General features: G+C 40.1%; 1 protein-coding gene across 2 annotated transcripts in view; it reads right to left on the bottom strand.

Moving 5' to 3' along the window:
* The window catches only part of CEP192 (centrosomal protein 192), a 77,221-nt gene extending 59,550 nt beyond the window's left edge, over positions 1-17,671 (bottom strand). For both annotated transcript variants that reach the window (XM_087757281.1, XM_087757291.1), the window contains exons 1-10: positions 17,599-17,671; positions 16,564-16,797; positions 15,603-15,725; positions 13,823-13,977; positions 12,236-12,282; positions 9,986-10,118; positions 7,280-7,434; positions 4,102-4,242; positions 3,511-3,847; positions 3,030-3,170 (exon numbers count right to left, since the gene is read on the bottom strand). In XM_087757281.1, the coding sequence (XP_087613407.1) occupies positions 3,030-3,170; positions 3,511-3,847; positions 4,102-4,242; positions 7,280-7,434; positions 9,986-10,118; positions 12,236-12,282; positions 13,823-13,977; positions 15,603-15,725; positions 16,564-16,733 (1,402 nt within the window). In that variant the 5' untranslated portion in view covers positions 16,734-16,797; positions 17,599-17,671. The remainder of the gene's footprint in view (positions 1-3,029; positions 3,171-3,510; positions 3,848-4,101; positions 4,243-7,279; positions 7,435-9,985; positions 10,119-12,235; positions 12,283-13,822; positions 13,978-15,602; positions 15,726-16,563; positions 16,798-17,598) is intronic.
* Positions 17,672-20,060: the final 2,389 nt, after the last annotated feature.

Genomic DNA, 20,060 nt, shown 5'->3' with positions numbered 1-20,060 from the left:
ATTAAGTGCTGTCATTATGATTTTGCATCATTAAACTAAATTTTGAGGGACAGATATTGCAATATTTAATTCGACATCTGAGACAGTCTGGGACACACTAGGAGTTCTTCCATCCTGTTATGGTGAGAAAAGTTCGTATGAAATTAGTTTTAAAAGAGTACTCCCTGGATCTTTAGGACCCAAAGTAAATCAGCATTTAGCTAACTTAGTGGTGAATGAAGAAAGTCTCTTACGGCCTTAACCCCAAACCAAACTATAACCTTTCAGAGGTTATGCTATCCATGCTAGCTAGAATTGAGCATCATGAGGCTACTTCCAAACAAACTTTTTACTACATTTGGTTTTGAAAATTTCATCAAGGTGGTACCTGTGAACTGGAGCAAAATAGACAGACTGGTTTGTACCAGTTCATGAAATACCTGTGCAAAGTAACAGGCCAAATAAATCAATAATTTTTAAATTCAAATGCTTGTATTATTTTCACAATTACCATTTACAGAACAATGAACACTTAAGGTCTCTTTGCCAAAATGATGTGAAAAACTACTGATCAAGAGATATTGCTCTACCACCTTATTTCAATGTTAATGTATCATTAAGCCCATCAAAACTTATAAAACATGTGGCCTTGTACACACAGCATCCCTAATAATAGAAGACACAGGGTAAATGGAGAAATAAGTCAAGAATGGACACAAACTTGTGAAGTGAGTACAGCTGTTGTCCATAAAACTACTTATGGAAAGTCGCAATACATACTCTGAGGAAAGAAACAAAGTTGGAATACATCTTTATTGAGCAACCCAACTGCATTTCCTAAAGGCAACCTAGCACTATCAATGACACATTGTTATATCCAGTTGAACTCTAAGTCAATATCAGTTCTTCCTTAATCCTCTATATAAGCCTACAGCTCTCTGAAGACTTCCTGAAGCACCAAATGCTGTCAAGTGAGCAATCCTGCACTATTCTATACAAGAATACACCATGTGCACTGTTTGTTGACAGAGATAGACATGTCATAAATGAGACTCAGAATCATCAAATGTAACATTTCCTTTCTGTCCCTACAAATAAGATCTCTCAGCTGTCAAACATCACACTTGAGCATTGCAGACAGGCAAACTAGCAGCCACAGAAATGCTAACCACATTGAATCTGTAAGCACACATCTTCTACCGTGTTGAACATGTAAGCCAATCAGCTCAAATGCAGAATTCCTTTAAAAACCCATCAGGTGGGAAAAACCTAAACAGCCTTGGAAAAATTTACAACAGTCAAATATTCTAACCACTCGACAACCCAAGTCTGAGATGCAGGAAAGTGTCTGAAATATCCTGGCATTTGAAAAACAATGGAGGAGCTCTGCTTTACTGACATAGTAAATAGGGAAGTTTCTATCAAATTGGATTATATTTTCTGATTTCACCAGAAAACCACCACGGTGTTGAAAAACATTATTTCAACCAATCAACCCTGAGTGATCACTCATTCAAAATACACAATTCTAGACAGCACCATATACAGCTGTGCTGGTTTTGGCTGGGATAGAGTTAATTTTCTTCATAGCAGCTAGTATGGGGCTATGTTTTGCATTTGTGCTGGAAATAGTGCTGATAATACAGGGATATTTTAGTTACTGCTGAGCAGTGCTTACACAGAGTCAAGGCCTTTTCTGCTTCTCACACCACCCCACCAGCGAGGAGGCTGGGGGTACACAAGAAGCTGGGAGGGGACACAGCTGGGACAGCTGACCCCAACTGACCAAAGGGCTATTCCATACCATATGATGTCATGCTCAACGTATAAAGCTGGGGGAAGAAGAAGGGGCGGGGGGGGGGGGGGGGGGAGGATGTTCAGAGTGACAGCATTTGTCTTCCCAAGTAACCATTACGTGTGATGGAGCCCTGCTTTCCTGGGGATGGCTGAGCACCTGCCTGCCCATGGCAAGCAGGGAATGAATTCCTTGTTTTGCTTTGCTTGCGTGCGTGACTTTTGCTTTCCCTATTAAACTGTCTTTATCTCAACCCATGAGTTTTCTCACTTTTACTCTTCCAATTCTCTCCCCTGTCCCACCAGGGAGGGGGGAGTGACCAAGCAACCCCTTGCTGGCTGGGGTTAAATCACAACAGCAGCACTCTCTCTGAAAAAAATTAAAACCTTGAGTGGACATGGACATCTTTAGAATACATTAGCCCATCCATATGTCACTTTAGAAACTAGAATAGACTAGGAGAAATACTGTTGCACACATTGCTTGAATCTGTCTAGTAAAACAGATGACCATATGACATTTTGGTGTTAAGGAATTGATTTGTCTACAGTACTACGCGCATATTATTCAAGCCTGTATGACAAACATACAGACTCTCATGAAGATCAGTCTGAGATAGCTTAAGGAAAATAAACAACTGTAAGTAAAAAGAGGTTCAGAAAGCCTGGAATTTGTTAGCAGATGAGAGCCCAGTAAAGCCCCTCAATAAGCTCCAATATTTTTCAGTACCAGCACCATTTTTCAGCATCAAGACATTCCCCAAGGGGTTCACAAAAAAATCACCAGCTAGTGAATTCAGCAGCTCTTTTCACATTCTAGTTGATTTTGCAGTAATTTCTTGTTTGTAATTATTTCCTGTCTTATAACCATCATGCAATACAGAATGACTACTGTTTCCTCTTCTTGAAAGAAAGGATAACAATAATTAAAGTCCAAAGGAAAAATTGTGGAAATGACAGCTACAGGAGTTACTTTTGCTCACACAATAGGTACCAGTGACACATGTTAGAATGCTTTTAGAAACAAAACAAAAGACTCTTCCTGGGAAGTGTAGGAAACATGGAAAGAAGCTATCAACTATAATTAATGACAATACCCTTATAGACTACTATCAACATCAGCTTTCAAATAATTTGTAGTATCTAAAGCCTGGAGGCTTTGCAACACCAAATACTGATGGGGGCGGCTTTGCAACACCAAATACTTAACACTATTACAGATAACAGCTATCTAAAAAACGAAAAAAATTACATACATCCCGTAACGAACTCCTCATTTATTTTATCATCTTCAGACAGATTTAAGTCTTGTTCTTCATCAAATGAAGTATAATATGCAAGATCAGTCACCCATTTGCCCTCTTCATTTTGATAGACAATGCTGTGTGGTAAATCACCTGAAAGATATACCAAATGCTACACTGTTGATTAAAATAAAAAGGAATATGGCAAAGTCCCTTAAGTTTAGATTAAGGAGTTGAAAAAAACACAGCTTAAGGTGCTGCAGCTGCAAGCTTAAACTAGTTTCGTCATCAAATAACCAACAGTTTAGTGCAATATACAACAGTCAGTATTTTTTTAAAACAAAAACAAGTCAAAATTTATTCATGCTACATTGTTTTTTATTACCAACTTGCACAACTAAAGAAAAATGCATAGCTTGCAATTTTATTTCTTTTTCCATGCAACAGAGTCTGGTCATAATTGTATAGATGAATTATATGTAAAGAAACCTACCTTTGTCTGTTGTAGCCAAACTTATGTTCTCACAGCTGTCTGCGGTTGGAGACAGGTAAGTATCAGCAAGACTGACTTCACATTCAGTTGCATCTGTCTGAGGTGCATTTGCACTAAGAACTTTAGGAGTGGTGTAGTGTCCCAAAAATCCTCTTGCTGTGCGTAGTACTTCTGCATCAGAAGCAGCAGCCTGACACTCAGAGGACTGTATTTCTTGCTTTGGAAGGACATCCGAGACATCAGCTTTATGGCTGTCCATGCGCTGAAGATACAGTGAATCTAGTCGCAGCTCAGCAGCCGTGCAGGAATCTACAACATCTCCAGCAGTCATGGAATTCTTGGAAAACATTAATCATTTTAAAAGTGTCAGAAGTGCAGTTGTTAACTTTGTGCTAATATTTCTAGTTACAAAATAGTCCAAGTTAACTATGTTTGAAAAATATATCTGAAAACAAAGTGGTGTTATTCATTTTTTTGTAAAGAAAGTTTGGGTTGTTAATTCAATCTGTAACAAGTTTTGAAATGCACTGCCATCTTTTACTCCAGTCTTACTCTGTATGATAAACAGAAATTTAAATCACAATTTCATACCGATTGCCGTACTGCTCTGGGCAGCATTTCTCTTTCCACAGGGCATCCAGTTATCCCTTGATTTTGTGACTCTTCATCACTAGCATTTCCAGAGTCTACTCCTGTCACAGCCTGGTAAGTGTCAGGAACCTGAAAGTTCTCCTTTTAAAAAAAATAAGATTTAAGTTACACTAGAACAGATATACCGAACAAAAAAAAAATTAATGCTGCAGTTGTTTTTACAATGTCAAAAAACTCTCTAGTAAAGAAATTATCATGCTGTCCTGGTTTCAGCTGGGATAGAGTTAGTTTTCTTCTTAGTAGCTGGTAGAGCGCTGTGTTTTGGATTTAGGATGAGAATAATGTTGGTAACGCACTGATGTTTTGGTTCTTGCTGAGCAGAGTTGACACTAGTCAAGGACTTTTCAGCTTCTTGTGCTCTGCCAGGTGCACAAGAAGCTGGGAGGGAGGATAGCTAGGACAGCTGACCCAGACTGGCCACAGGGCTATTCCATACCATATGACGTCATGCTCAGTATATAAGCTGGGGGAAGAAGGAGGAAGGGGGGGATGTTCGGCGTGATGGCGTTTGTCTTCCCAAGTAACCGTTACACGTGATGGAGCCCTGCTTTCCTGAGGATGGCTGAACACCTGCCTGCCGATGGGAAGTAGTGAATGAATTCCTTGCTTTGCTTTGCTTGCGCGCGCAGCTTTTGCTTTACCCATTAAACTGTCTTTATCTCAACCCATGAGTTTTCTCACTTTTACTCTTCCAATTCTCTCCCCCATCCCACCGGGGGGGAGTGAGCGAGCGGCTGTGTGGTGCTTAGTTGCTGGCTGGGGTTAAACCACGACACATGCTTTGTTCGTTCATGTGCCACTGCCAGAGGCGTCTCTAGCTGCCAGCACCACCACCAAGGACAGTAGCTCCTAGCTATGCCAATCCATGCATCTGCCTCCAAGGGCATACACAGCAAGACCATGGAGGATCTCTTATTCCTTTCATCCCCTTTCACAAGGGCACCATGTTACTCCTCTTCCCCTTCTGGTTGGCCCACTGCTGGATGAGGACTCCAAATCCAACTCAAAGTCTGTTGTACCTGCCCCACTGCCTATCTACAATGGCAGTGAAGCAAGAACATCTTACACAAGTAGAGAAGATCTGAGGTCAGAGAGCAGAACTGTGTTATTTTCACTCTTCAAATAACTACCTATTCCTTTCTTCACGTACAGGCGTAGATCAGCAACTGGCAGCCTATGAAGACTGCTTTTACGAGGTTAACATATCACTTCCCACAGATTAGAAATTCTGATGTCAGTTGGGAAATTTCTGAAATTTCAGAAGCTACAGTTCATTTAACTGTTTAAGTCAATCACACTTTCCCGTTCTGGTCAAGCATACAACTGCCAGGATCGCATCCGTTGTTGCAAATCCAAGAAAACTGAAAGGCACTTAATCCCTGGCACCCTGTTTGTAATGGAGTTAACTGCTGCTCAAAGATAAACCACAAGCCAGACAGTTACTGCTCTATGCTTACCTTCCACACACACTGACCACTTATTTAAGGGACGTTTTTACTCTTCTGGAAAAACGAGTCTCTGTGATACTATACACTTAATAAAACCTCGGAGATTGCTATCCCAGATAATAAACTAGTGATCAAAAAGATTTTATAAACTAGTTGTATGATAGAAAATAAGTGCCAGCATGTTACCTTAATAGTTACAGAAACAAAAAATAAAACAGAATCTTCTGTCAGTAGTGAATTAAATTTCCTTTCAAGAAGTTTAATCAATGTTGTAAAAGAAAATTCCGTTCTGTTCTTTGAATTTTGTTGCAGTTAAAACTGTAACTCTAATTAAGAATAGCAACAAGTTAAACTCCTGAAAGTAGGTTTGCCACAGAACCATCAGATTAAAATTAAGCAATTCCTACACAGACAATAGGCCCATCTCCTGGATATTACAAGCAAGTGGCAAGCGAGATCAAAAGATGACCTTAGTTTCAGTTCAGCTGACCAGCTTACTGGGGCTGGAAAGGACAGGGCAAAGCAAGCATTTTATGGGTATTAGCTTTCTTACGGAGATTTATCTTTTATCAAAAATTCTTTGCATTCAGAGGCTGGTAATCAAAATTAAAATCATGCCATCACAAGACAATGGTATCAGTAGAGACTTCTGCTTAGTTACCAATGATATAATTTCCCTTAGCAGACTCGAGAGGATCCCAAACGCTTATCTACAAACATCTTACCATCTCTGACACTGAAAACCACCACTAGGAAGCTGAGAGAGGAAGCAAGGTGGATAAGAAACATTCATATCTTAAAGCATTCAAGGGAATGCCTCAGAGGTACAATAAGTTCAGACCAGCATAAACAATCCAAAACTCTAAAAGCAGTTTTTGCTTTTGTAATAAGGATTAAGAAATGCAGTATTAAGTAGTCCAGCAGAAGTAGTTCATGTTCAGGAAATACTACTGATGCTATATTAGTTATTACAGAATTTCTCTAAGGACAAGTCTCCATCATCCCGGAGAAAGGACAGAAATCCAGTCTTAGAAGTTTGGGGTTTTGGCTTTGTTTTTTTTCCCCCCCTTTGCATGATCAAGTAACAGAATTGACTGCACAAGGTTCTCTACCAGAGCTGCTTATCAGGAGAAAGGAGAACGCTATGCACAGGACGAAGAGGAGTGTGAGGAGCAAGGTTAGAGAGGAGTGGGAAACCTGAATGGAGGCTTGAATAAAGGGGACACCTTAATACGAAACTCTTCAGCTTTGCTGCAAGCCTTCCTGACTAATGCCTCTTGGGACAGCCAGCTACTTACCTAATTCCACCTTATAAACAGCAAGACCTTCTGTAACAAGCAGATGAATCAGCTGCTAGCTCTGCACTACAAGGAAGAGGAAAAAAAATACAAAAATAGCTACCTAGCTTCTTTCCTTTTTTTTTTTCCGCCCCCCAAGGAAAACCTTGCAGAAGAAACAGAAGAAGTCAGAAGCTCACTCAAACGGCTTTGTTTCTAGTTTAGAGCTGTATTTGCTATCTTTAAATTTAAAAAAGAATCCTCTTGCTGTACAGGCTACCTGTTGGGCAGTATTTGGGAAAGAAATAAAACCTAGTTCACCCTGGCACACAACCCTCAACAATGCTACCATATTTAAGGGCCACTGGGGTTTGAACTTTACTTTAAACCTACTTGAAATAAGCCATTTTCAGAAAGCTTCAGTGCTGTACAGCATTCTGAGAGTTTCTGTATGTCGGTGTCTCCTCTTGTCATTTCTGGTTGTATGAGCTGCTCAAAATAGGCTTCCAGTTGGTTATCAAAGAACTCTTCATCATCAATATCATCATCTATTGAAACAGAAGATATCCTATTCATCTTTCACAGACATTTTATATCACCTGACATACTATCAAAGCAACTCCGTAATTTTTAATACATTGAGTCTCACAATACACTCACACAGTCAGAGCAGAATTATCCTGGTCTTCCCTTAAAATAATTGGGTCACAGAAACATGTAATTGTCCTACTCCGTGACTAGTGATATACAGCAAAACAAGATGACTATAAGCTAGCATGTTAACTCCCAGGCTATCAAATGACTCATCTTCCTTCACGTGATCTATACACCACCACATTCCAACTAGCAAATTGTATACATAGTCATAAATTAAAAGTAAAATATATAAGTAACATTTTTCAAACTTCGCAGAAAGTGACCAAAGCATAGTTCTATATTTCAATGGCAAAAAACATTAAGTGCTATTACTGAGAACAGTACTATTCCTATTTGACAAGTGAGTATTTTTCCAAGACATAATTTTTCTTGTTTTGGGGCTGTTTTTTTAATTTGTGGGGGCTGGGGGAAGAGGACAGTTTCCAGGGCTTTTGTTTATTTGTTTTTGAAGACCCAAACATCAGTCAGCTTTTTAGGGCATGGTTAAATACACTCTCAAAACCACTGTAAAACATATTCCAAGAAGAAGTTTGACATCTTTTCTTATTATTCTTTCATTTCCAGGAAACAGTATCTTGTTCATGTTTTTCCTTATTAAAAAAAAAAAAAACCACACAAACAACAGTACACTCAAACAGGTCCTGCATTTATAAACTCACAACTATATTTTGTTTTCAACATAATTAAATAAATGTTCATTTTCAGGTTGCTGGTGATGGTTTAAGAATTCTCCAGCAATTTTGCCTTTGTAGTATATTTCAATTCTTCTCTCCAAAAAGGTAATTCTGAAGAATCTTCTCAGTATTTCCCTCTGCCAAAGAGGTCTACATGCCGTCAAGAACGTACAGGAAAAAAGTACATATATATACACAGGGGTAAGTTCATCATTATTTTTGCATTCCCAGTTTTGCCAGTGCCCTGTACAAAGAGCCTGATTTACAGAAGCACACTCTTGCAACAAAATGCAATTTAGTTGAACTGGTAGCTATGGATGCTCAGCAACTTTGATATTACAGCAAAGCCATCAGGATCTGTAACATTGGAGAGTCAACAAATGAAAAATCTGCATCACGGCTCTGTTTCCACATATGATCTGGAGAAGATGGAGGGATTACAGCAGGCTAAGTTTCTTCAGTTTTTTAAAGAGGACTAATACCTATCCTCATAACAAATGTCCATAGAGCGCTTTAAAAATTATATAAGGATTTGTTAGTTACCCAAATGGTAGACAAATACCTACAATTCAAACTCAAATTAACAACAACATGATAATTGTTTTAATCTCATTTACCTATGTTTTGATTTCTTCTTTGTGAAACTGAAATAATAATCCGCTATCTTCCAAATAATGAGAAAGTAGATTAATGTATTTTACCTCAGACACCAGAGACTTCCTCCTTATTTTTAGAAATACTCAGCTGCCAAATTTACACTGAATACAGAATTACATGATAAAAAATTGTGCAGTGCACACTGACCAGGAAAAATAAAAAGATCGGTTAGCTTCATCAGTACTGAAACCCTAAATAGACAAGGATTTTCAACTAAAGGCTACCAACTCCTTATGAGGGCAAACAAAAGTAATTCCATCCCCTTGAGCAGAAAAAAATAGTATTTTTACTCAGCGAACTATTAACTTCATTTTTATACACTTAACGCACAAGTGAAGTTATGCAACAAGAAAGAACAAGACGACTTCAAAAGACAGTCATGACATCTGTAGATATAATAGGGAGAAATCCAGTAACCCTACTTAAATACAGGGCTGCTTGATCTCAAAACAGCAGTAAACCTATTTATCACTCTGCCTTACTCATTCTTGATGCATCTGAGGACATACCCTGTCATCCGTCACATTATGTGCAAAGTCAACTGCATTAATAAAGAAGAGCACGTTTGCCCTTCAGCAGCACCCACTGGAAGGGCACAGAAATTTCAAAACTCTTTGTTTACTTATACGGAACTCAAGCTCTCACTTCTATCCCTGTGGGTAAACTCTACTTCCAACCTGGGTGTCATCCTGCATGTGTGGCATGTAAAGAGAACTGAAACTCAAGTAAAAAGTTAATTCTGACTGTATGTACATGTTCTTCATCATAAAAGTTTATCTCTATTAATCTAAACTGAAATTGTAGTTAGGGTTACCACTTTTTTAAATGAATGCCCACATTTCTACCTGTATTTTTGATTCACAGTAACTGAGGACTGCTGTTTAATTTTTTAGATTAGACTTCCAATTGTTATTTTCTCTGACAAATTCCATAGCCATGTACTCCTATTACAATTTGAAAACAGTTTTCTTTCAAATTCCTAACACTAGTTTTTGATCAAGCATAATCCTATATTAAATACTTCAGTAAACCAATACCTTTCTTCTCAAGTATGCAACAGCATTGTGTCAGAATTCTATACTCAACTACCCAGAGTTATAAATACACTTACCAGTGGAATCTTCTTCTGAGCTTGCAAGAGATGAGAGTTTCTCATTTTCCAAAAAACTTGAAAGGCTATTGCTAAGATGATCACTTGAGATTTCACCTTCTATCAGCTTTTCTGAAGGTTCAGATGGACCAACCTGTGAAAAGCATCCATACAGAAACGTTTCTAGGAGTTACTAGCTACTGTATAAATTCAGTTAATAACAACTAATTAATGAGGTTAATAATATTCCAAAACTCCTCCCCCACCTCTTTCTTTTTCCTACTTATCCCAGCAAACATGCTAGTTCCAATGGACTTTGCCTGCTAGCTTCCAGAATGGATACATGCAAGAAATACAGAGATAAAAAAGGGGAAAGAAGGAAAAAGCATCTCAATGACACCAAACTTAAAAACCTCAAAAATAAAATACTGAACCATTGCATTAAAGGGTTCATACTTGAAAAAATTGCCCCCCATTCATTAAGCTGCAATCCCAACTTAAAAGTACAAAGGCAACTCTCAATAGTTTCCTATGCTGCTAAAACAGTGCTTCTTCAGAAACTGTACACCCAGATCAACCCTTTGTTGATAATTTCTTCAAATGAGCATACTAAATTACTTATAAAGTAGTATTTCAGCTGAATCTAGCTAACTGTAAATACTGTATCTTTTATATACCTGAATCATTTTTAAAAACAGCACAATGTAACATCTGGTTTGGATTTAGTCTCACATTCTTTGTGATTCACAGATCATCTTTGACAGAGAGCAAAAAAGCCAAAGTTCAGAAAGGAACAAATTTGAAAGGGACTTGAACTATGGTTTTCAGAAGACAGGCTGTGAGCATTCAACTGCAACTCATTGACCACTGCGGCCCCTAGAAAAATCAAGTGAAAGAAAACTAAATCGATTTAGTAAATACCAGATGACACATTAAGGAGTGCAGACTGGACAGCATCTGGCTGCAGCCTGAGGCGTATTTTCTATAAGGGCCACGAGATCTCCCATTCCTGTCTGCCTTGTATCTCTCTGCCCATAATTGTCAGCTTCTCTAACACAGTAGATAAAAACAGCTGAAGCACAGCCCTGCCTGTCAATACCTGCAGCTATGTGCTAGCTCTGGGATAGCGGCGCACACACCAAAATAAAAAAAAAAAAAGGCAGCAGGAAGATTGTGTTGTTATAAACGGTGCAGTTTTTAATGTTGAGGACACTGAAGAAGTCATCTGAACTAATATTCCTCAAAGTAATTGTCCTGGTTTCAGCTGGGATAGACTTAATTTTCTTCTTGGTAGCCGGTCTGGGGCTGTGTTTTGGGTTTAGGATGAGAACAATGTCAATGATACACTGACGTTTTGTTCTTGCTAAGTAGTTGCTAAGTGGCACTCACACTGGTCAAAGACTTTTCAGCTGCCCATGCCCTGCCGGGTGCACAAGAAGCTGGGAGGGGGCACAGCCAGGACAGCTGACCCAGACTGGCCAAGGGGCTATTCCATACCATGTGACGTCATGCTCAGTATATGAGCTGGGAGAGTTGGCCGGGAGAGGGGCAACGATCGCTGCTTGGGGCACGGGCTGGGCATCGGTCAGCGGGTGGTGAGCAATTGTAGAATGTATCGCTTGCTTTGTATTACTATTGTACTATTATTACTTGTTTTTATTATTATTGTTATTATTACTACTGTTCTATTTTTATTTTACTTTAGTTATTAAACTGTTCTTATCTCAACCCACGAGCTTTCCCCTTTTGCCCTTCCGATCTTCTCCCCCATCCCACCGGTGGGGGAGTGAGCGAGCGGCTGCGTGGTGCTTAGTTGCCGGCTCCGGTTAAACCACGACAGTAATTAACAAGCACAGGGGCAAGTCAAATCAGGTGGATATTGTCTACTTCAATTTCCAAAAACATTCCTAAAGTTCATTAAAAGGCTTTTCACTAAGCTAAACTACAATTGGGATAAAACATAAGGTCCTTACATGGATAAAGAACTACAAGACAGCAGAGGGTAGGAGTAAACAACAATTTTCACAATTGAAAAAGATTACGTGGAGTCATGCTCCCATGGTACTAATTATGTTATGTGATCTGCAAAAAGGAGGCAAAGTGAGGCATGACACATTCAGCATGCTAGCACTGTTACAAACCTAAGGGATATACAACATAAGACAATAAACACAGTTCCAAGTCCCTCCCTCCTTCTCTCACAGAATTAAGTCTACCACAAAATTAATATTAGAAAACTTTTAATTTCCCTGTATGTAGAAAAGGTTTCACCTTGTTATTCTTACTGTCTGGAAGTAAACATATTCCAGTTGACAAATCTGGAACAAAAGAAGGTAGCGTAATCAGTATTTTATTATGTTCATGTTATACTACCAAGTGTTAACTATTCCATAAGATAGCAGACCGAGCCTCTTGAAGGTCTTGGCATACACCACAAAAATAATCCCGAAACATACACTTTATCACAATACAAAAGTTTACGTGTTCTTATAACAATGATCAAAAGTATCTGAGAGTAATTAAAAAGGCAGGGCTTCATCAGAACTGTAAAAATTATGCAAGACAATTACTGTCTTAAGGACTTCTATAAGGCAGTGCAGAAAAGTAAGGAGTCCCAGGTTGCACTAGCAGAAGTAGGAACACATGTTCCGTTCCACTGTTGCATTTCACCTATTGAGCCAATTCTTTTTTTTGGATCACTTGTAAGCAGCTTCCATTTGTCATTGTGTTATATCCATCCATAATCCAATTGCAAGTCCCAGATGACAAGAGAATATTTTAGGCATGCATATACAGATTTTAGCAAAATAGGTTCCTAATTCGTAAACAATAGATAGGAATAAAAGGCAATTTCCAGACTAGAATCCTAAATCTCGAAGAAACAACAAGTTAAAACCAATTAACTAAATACAATCAGGCAGTATCAAGTCCAAACCTGGGCAGTCCCAGTTTTCCAAAGCATCATGATTTTTGTTGCCATAGTTACTGCCACTTCCTCAACACTACAATAATAAGTGATTGAAGTCAACGCTTCACTGTTAGAAGTGTGTTTTATAAGGACCCATTTATATTACAAACCATAGTACTTTCTAATTAAGTACGTTCGCTATTAAATTATTAATACTTACCTTATGAAAACGTATGCAAATATTCAGATAAAGCTTAGAAAAGGGTAATGACTAGAAGTATATATTTACTAAGTATATTTACTGAATTTTAAGGAACGAGCAGAATTTAATCACAGGACTGGCAGTAGCAAAAAACCCAAACAAATTTAATATCAATAGCCACGCTTTTAAAATAAGATACAGAAAATTATTTTGCTTCCACTACTCCATTCATACTTCAAAAAAGCATAGTTTTCACAGCAAGTATTCCAAACTACTTTTTCATGCATTATCTCACTAGAAAAGTAGGTTTCCAGCTTCTGTAACAGCAGTTGAAGATCACCTATTACAGGTTGGAATACCGCAAGAAAGAGAGACGTTAGTTAAAATATAATCTCATAGACGTACACCTACTGAAAGAGAAGGGGTAGAAAACAAAGTACATAGACTTTTTCCACAAGTGAAGTTCCTGAAAATAATTCAGATTCCTCTTAGCATTCTAATTATGGTATTTTATAGCAAGCATTATTTTCACCAGCTTCCTATCTAGCTTTGTACTTTGGGGAGAAATCTAAGAACACAATGTCAACCACAAGCTTTCTGTTTTCAGTTTGTTCAAATCAAAGAGATTCTTTTCAAAACCTGTTTATACTATGCCATAAAACAGTGAAAGGGTCAAGAGAAGGCATCTATAGCATAAAAAGCTAATTACACTGAGAATAAGTATACAATTTTTCTCAAATTTTAATACCTTCCAATCGTTCAAGTGGCAATACCTCAAGTAAGGTATCTTGACTGCGATTTGAATGCTCAATGACATTCTGATCTTGCTCTCCGTATACTGAGTGGGATTCTTTCAAAATACCAGAAGCTGGCTGCAGTTCTTTAACTTGTGTAGCAGCTTCCCTAGAAAGAGAATTATTTCAATGTAAAAATCACTCCGTGAGATATATAGATCAACATTAGCATACAACAACTTTATATATAAAGATTTGATAAGTCCTCCAGTTTTAATGCCTTCATTTCTAGGAAGCCAGCTGCTCCCATTAACATAGATCCTACAAACCTAATACCTGTCATTTTACAATAAAGGAATAAATATCAAGATTACAAGGGCTTCAGTTTCACAATCTAAAGTGAGAAACAAATAGTGAAATTCAATGTAACATACGCCTCTCTACTTTTTTCTGTTTGTTCCTTTTTTTTTTTTTATTTCTGCAAAAAGAGGGAAAAGTATAAGGGGAAAAGGGTCTATGCCAGGTGAGTTCCATGATCCGTGCAAGAGCAAGTCAAACCCTAGACAAGATTTTCCTAAGTCCACAATATCAGCATGCCTTTTGTAACATTAAATTAGGGACTAAATCATAAAGAACATGACTTACTGAAATTCCACATAGTTCTGTTAAAAACCAGCTTTTATAATTCTGCAGGAAAGTTTTTTTTCACTTCTGGATTTATAGGACTTCAACACAGGCCGATAAGCTAATCATGTAAGATGTTAAAAGTTCCACATTGAGTGAACTGAACCATATTTTTCCTTTAATATTTTAGATGTATCAATAAAACTATCATTTGAAAGTCTAAAATGCAGTTATTCCATGTATTTGTATTTTTTTTAATTGAGTACAATCAAGAAGCTGACTCCCTCTCTTAAATCTTACATGCCTTGTTTTTATAGGGACATACTGCCCATAGTGCTATTTTATCAGTGAGAAAGATGCACACTGCGGTTTCTGTTGCAACAACAGGAACAAATTTGACCTTGTTTAGAATAACCCATGCAACAGCTTCCAACACTTCCACCACTTAGTAATGCTCTCTAAATTATTTCACTAACACTAGTCATTTTTTAAGAAATAGCAATCACTGAGGCTACAAGAAAGCTAAATTTAATAGAAATTGATGTTCCTTTCTGTATGCAAACTGCACGATACCTACTTGGAACAGATTTAAATCAGTGCAAACTATTATTCACACACATGACGTGAATCAGAACCATCAGCTTAATTCTAGATTATGTAATGTAAACTAGGTAAATACAAGACAGAATCAAATAAGTCAATTGATTAATCACGCTTAGGAAATTTGTAATTAGTGTGACAACAAAACAAAACATCATAGTTTTTTTTAAAAAAAAAAAAATCACTTCTAAAGATTCATTCCTGTCACGTACATGAAGCCAAATTAATCAATTAAGCAGCAGAACGCTGTTCATGCAGGGCTGTACAGCTTAAGTGGTAGCACTGCACAGGACGCTTCCACATAGCCTACCACTATCCCTCTTCAGGAAACACGGAGGAGCTGCTTTAGTAGGAAAAGCTGCCCAGGCTGCCAAACACTGTAAGCTAACAGGCTGGTGCACAGCTGAACTCTCCAGTTACTGCCATCAAAGGCCAGTAGCAGAAGCTGCTGCTGAGGTGGGCAATTCAATTCTGAACTATTCCATAATTAGCTTACAGTACATATAAATCTACATACTGGTATGTGCATTGTAGGACAAAATTAGATTTTAACTATCTCATCTCACTTACATGTCATCACGAAAGCTGAGGGCAAATCTCCCCATTGGCTCAGGATCTGACCGACTACTGTGAGAAGATCCTGATAGAGGTGAATGTTTCCCTTCTAAATAGGATGCACAGATATCAGAAAGCCTGTAAAGGTGGGGAGGAAAAACACACAACAGAATCATTCTAATATGCACCTCTCCTGTTTTCCAAAGAATTGAGAAAAAAAAAAAAAGAAATCCTATTGATGGCCACTCATCTCCTATAAGTTCAATTATTTGAATATTTCAGTATTTTCTAGCCAATCTGTATTTACAGATACACATATGTACCCAGAATGATCCTCTCCAGACTTCTGTAGTTCTTTAGAGAAGCACCACATTATAATTTTTAGTGGCTAGTGCTGTCCCATTTGCAACGCACACTTCTGGAAAGACAGGGTATAAAAGTCTGATCTTACTTCTTGTTAAGTCACAAGACAGCAGTTGAGTGAGCAAAGGCTTCTAATTGTTACTCTTTGCTCTACTCCTTGCTGAACAGATCATTATAAATTGTGTTTAAACACTAGTTCTTACACTACCCTTTCTAAAATGAGCCAGATTCAGGCAAGTTAAATGAACAGTTAATAGAGTTACGAGAGCACACGTGTAAAAATTATATTATTCTCTATATGACTTCAAACTTGAGTATAGTAAGCTGAAGAGTCGAGTTAAAAGAAACTTGATTGTTATCAGTCTAAAAACTAAACTCTTTTAAATGGCAATTTTAATAAAAGTTAAGTATTTATGAGTTATGAATGCAATGCAGGTTTTTCACTGCTAGTACAATCAATCCTATGTTTGCTGATTAGTACGCTATTGATTAGTAAATAGTTTTATCATCTACCAAATAATCTGTCAAAAGAATTTTTCCTCTCCAAAGTTAAATGTTTCAAGCCAGTCAACTGTTTTTTATATTATTAAGTGCTATTAACTGATAGTCTCACCTGTTGTCACAGCCTTTTTTACTCCTAGCAACAGTTGAAGCTGCAACAGGTAAGCCAGGGTTTGAGGAAACAGTAACATTTTCAAAAATGACACTTGCACTGCTATTCAGCGAATGGCCCAAGAAGCTTGGAAATGTCTCATCGGCAATATTTCTGAAGTCTTCCATCATCCTGCACAAGCTGCTTAAAATAGCACTCTGCTTGGCAACACGATCAGCCCTGGTCCAGCAGCATCTGAAAGCAGGAACAAAACAACTATACAGTTACAGAAGTCACAGCAATGCTGTCAAAAATATGCTACTTGCACATCACGGCCAATATTCTTTGGCAATTACCCCACTTTATCCACAAACGTGCTCAGAAATTATTTCCAGTCCTCTCCCCTCAAGCCCTTTGGGGGCCACAGAGTTTTACAGCCTTCTTCGGCTTTCTAAAAAGAGCCGCGCTCCTGCAAGTTAGAGTACCGACGCTGCAAGACGTGCCAACCTATATTTAGCCTGTAAAGCTGCTTGGACCCAGCCAGCCTTCCTCCATTTCCACAGCAGCGAGCACCTGGGGAGCTATAAACTCCGTGACGCGATCATCTCGGGCCGCTACTCGGCAGGCTGCAGCCTAACGCTACTGACCTCAACACGGAAGGCCTGGGCTCTCCTCCCCTCAGCACTCCCTGCAGGCACCACCACACGCACACACCCCCCCTCCGGCGCGGCCCGGGAGCGGCACAACGGCCCCGCCGCAGGCCGGGCCGAGGAGCGGCTGGAAGCCAACGACCCCTTTTCCTCCAAACGGGAGGAGATCGGCCCTGCCCCTCCCCGGAGCCGCCGCGGCCAAGACCGAGGGGCCCGTCCCCCCCGCGTCCCGCCGTAACTCGCCTGAGAGGAGAGGGAGAAACCGCCGCCCAACCGCCAAAACTTCAAACCGCCGCTCCCTCCGCACGCGCCGTCCCGCGCCCCGCCGCCCTGCCCTGCCTGGCCCCGCCCACGCCGCTCCGCCGCGCGGCGCCCCCCGGCGGGCGGGCGGGCCCCACCCGCTCACCTGGCGCGGGACAGAAACGACAGCCCCCACCCCCCGGCCAACCCCCGGCCAGGGGCGCGTGCGCAGCGCCGCCGCTCACCGCCCAAACTTTCCGCCAGCCCGCGCGCGCCCTTCGCCCTCCCGCCCACCCGCACACACCCCGCCTCGCCCCGCCGCCAGCCAATGGGCGAGCCCCGGTCGGAGCCGGCGATTGGCTGGCGGGGCGCGGCAGGAGGAAAAAGTTGGAGGGAGGGGCGAGAGAGAGGGATGCTGATTGGGCGAGGGGCGCGCGGCACCGCCCAGCCCCTCCCCCCGCTGTGCCCTGTCGTCCGTTAGGCGGGAAGGTGGGGGGACTCCCCCGCGAGAGTGGAGCCGGGGTCAGGTAATTTCGCGCCAACGCCGGCTGAGGGTTTTTTTTTTTTTTTTTGGAAAGGGACGATGAAATCGGTTATTTCAGGTATTTGCTAACGGACCGGTGAGGTTTGAATCCCGGTACCGGTGAGTAGCTCGGGGTCTTTCAGGGGAACGGCGGCGGCCCCTGAGGCACCGCGTCGCCGCTGAGATGTGTCGCCAGCGGTGTCTGACCAACCGGTCCGGCCCTGCTGCCCCGGGCCAGGGCATAACCACCTAGAAAGGAAAAAGCTTTAGTCGGATTTACTCATGTGACATTTTTTATTGATATGACAGGCGTTGTTTATATTACTGACTTTTTTCCTGTCGCATTGTTGCTATATGAGTCACTTTGAAGAGGCTGAGCGATGTGCCGTTTATATACAGTACCTGGATAATTTTATTTCAATTTTGAAGCATGAATGTCACGTTCTTTTTAAGTAGAGGATGAGAAGGCAGCCAATGCCTTCCAAACAAGGTACATAGGAATACATGTATGTGTGTATGACAACTTTGAAAGATCTAAATCAAATTCAGTGTTATTCCAGGACATTTTTACAATGCACTTCTACAATTGTACTCCTGGTATGGAGACTGCAAAAAGCTAGAATGAGAGTGAGAATTCACACACTCAACGTCATCAGAATTTCATACGTATGTTCCAAACAAAACCAAACAAACAACAACAAAAAAAAGCAAACAAAACCACTTCCCTGGCTACTACAAGATCCAAAAACTTCTAGTCGTGGAAGTTCAAGCTAAGATGTGCTCCAAGCACGTAAACAGTATATGGGATAATGTATACCTTCTTTCAGAAGAAGAAAAGGGACAGCGGCCTTACGAAGCACTAGGTAAATTTAAAGTACTGCAAGAGCCTGCTGTAATCATCCCTTTTTAAGCCCTTCTGTAATCTCCCTCCCTCCTAGGGGTTCTGCTTACACTCAAGGGCCCAGGTCCTGCACAGAAGTACAGTTCATAATTTTGAGTCATGGGTGCAAGAGAGATGAATAATGAGGGAAGCATGACTTTGAGGAAGGGGGGGTGGACCATCAAGGATATGGAGTGAAAGGTCCTGGTTTGAAGAGACATGGATGCAAAAGGGCAGGCAGGGGGAAAGGCAAGTATCAGCCGCAAAACCAGCGTAAGTTCATTTGCTGAAGTCAAAGTACTTGGCCAGTCCATTGGAAACATAACTTGTTTGCACTGAAAATATAACAGCATGTTTCCATTAGTAAGAAGAGTGACTGGAATTAGTCAGGATATCTAATAATAATACACATTCAGCACAGAGGAAAATAATGTGATCACGCTGAATTAACTAAACAAATGCATTCAAAGCTGCAAAAAGTTGCCATTTACTTTACTATTACCATAAGCTGATATTCTGGGCTCCAAAATGACAACAGGAGCAAATTAAAAAAAAAAAAAATAATGGAAGCAGGAGTCTTTCCCTTAGATCTGGCTTATGAAGGTTGGTTATACATAAAGAATTATCTTTGAATATATTTTAGACTTGTTTTTCTTACACTGCAGTAATTGAGGCATATCTGAGATGCTGCAGGGTCTTATAGCACAAACTTTAAACACTGGGGAACAGCAGCATATCTAGACACTGCCACCTTAATTTACCTTTTTGGTAAATTAAAACTAGATTCCTCAGAGATAAAGCAAGAAACAAACGTGGCGTATCTGAGCAAAAATATAGCATATGAGCAAATGAAGTTTCCAGAATACAAGTACAGAAACTTGCCATCGTTTTGGAAGAATGCAGATTGCTCTCTCCGTTACCTTACACTTACTGGTGGTCTACTCCAGGAAGTAGCGTAAGTCCACATTGAAGCACACTGAAGTACACTATTACGCTTTGGGTTTCTGCTGCACAGAGCCCACCTTTGTGCTTCCTCCCCCCCAGGTCTGCTGAACGTGCTCAGCAGTTACATCCTGTACAGTAACGCTACTCCATGTAGTCATTGTCCAGTTTTATCCTCCCGCCTGTCTCACACCAGCCAAAGCTAAGTCAATGCCAGGGTGCTGATCCACAGCAATGATGTTCCTGTGCTGACATACCAAAAAAGAAGGCTTTTAAGTAGTAC

The sequence above is a fragment of the Nipponia nippon genome, unplaced genomic scaffold, assembly GCF_047370975.1.
Source record: "Nipponia nippon isolate SJK-2023a ecotype South Korea unplaced genomic scaffold, ASM4737097v1 scaffold_1, whole genome shotgun sequence".
NCBI lineage: Eukaryota > Metazoa > Chordata > Aves > Pelecaniformes > Threskiornithidae > Nipponia > Nipponia nippon.
Note: the sequence above shows the minus strand (reverse complement) of the source record. Positions and strands in the feature narration are given on the sequence as shown.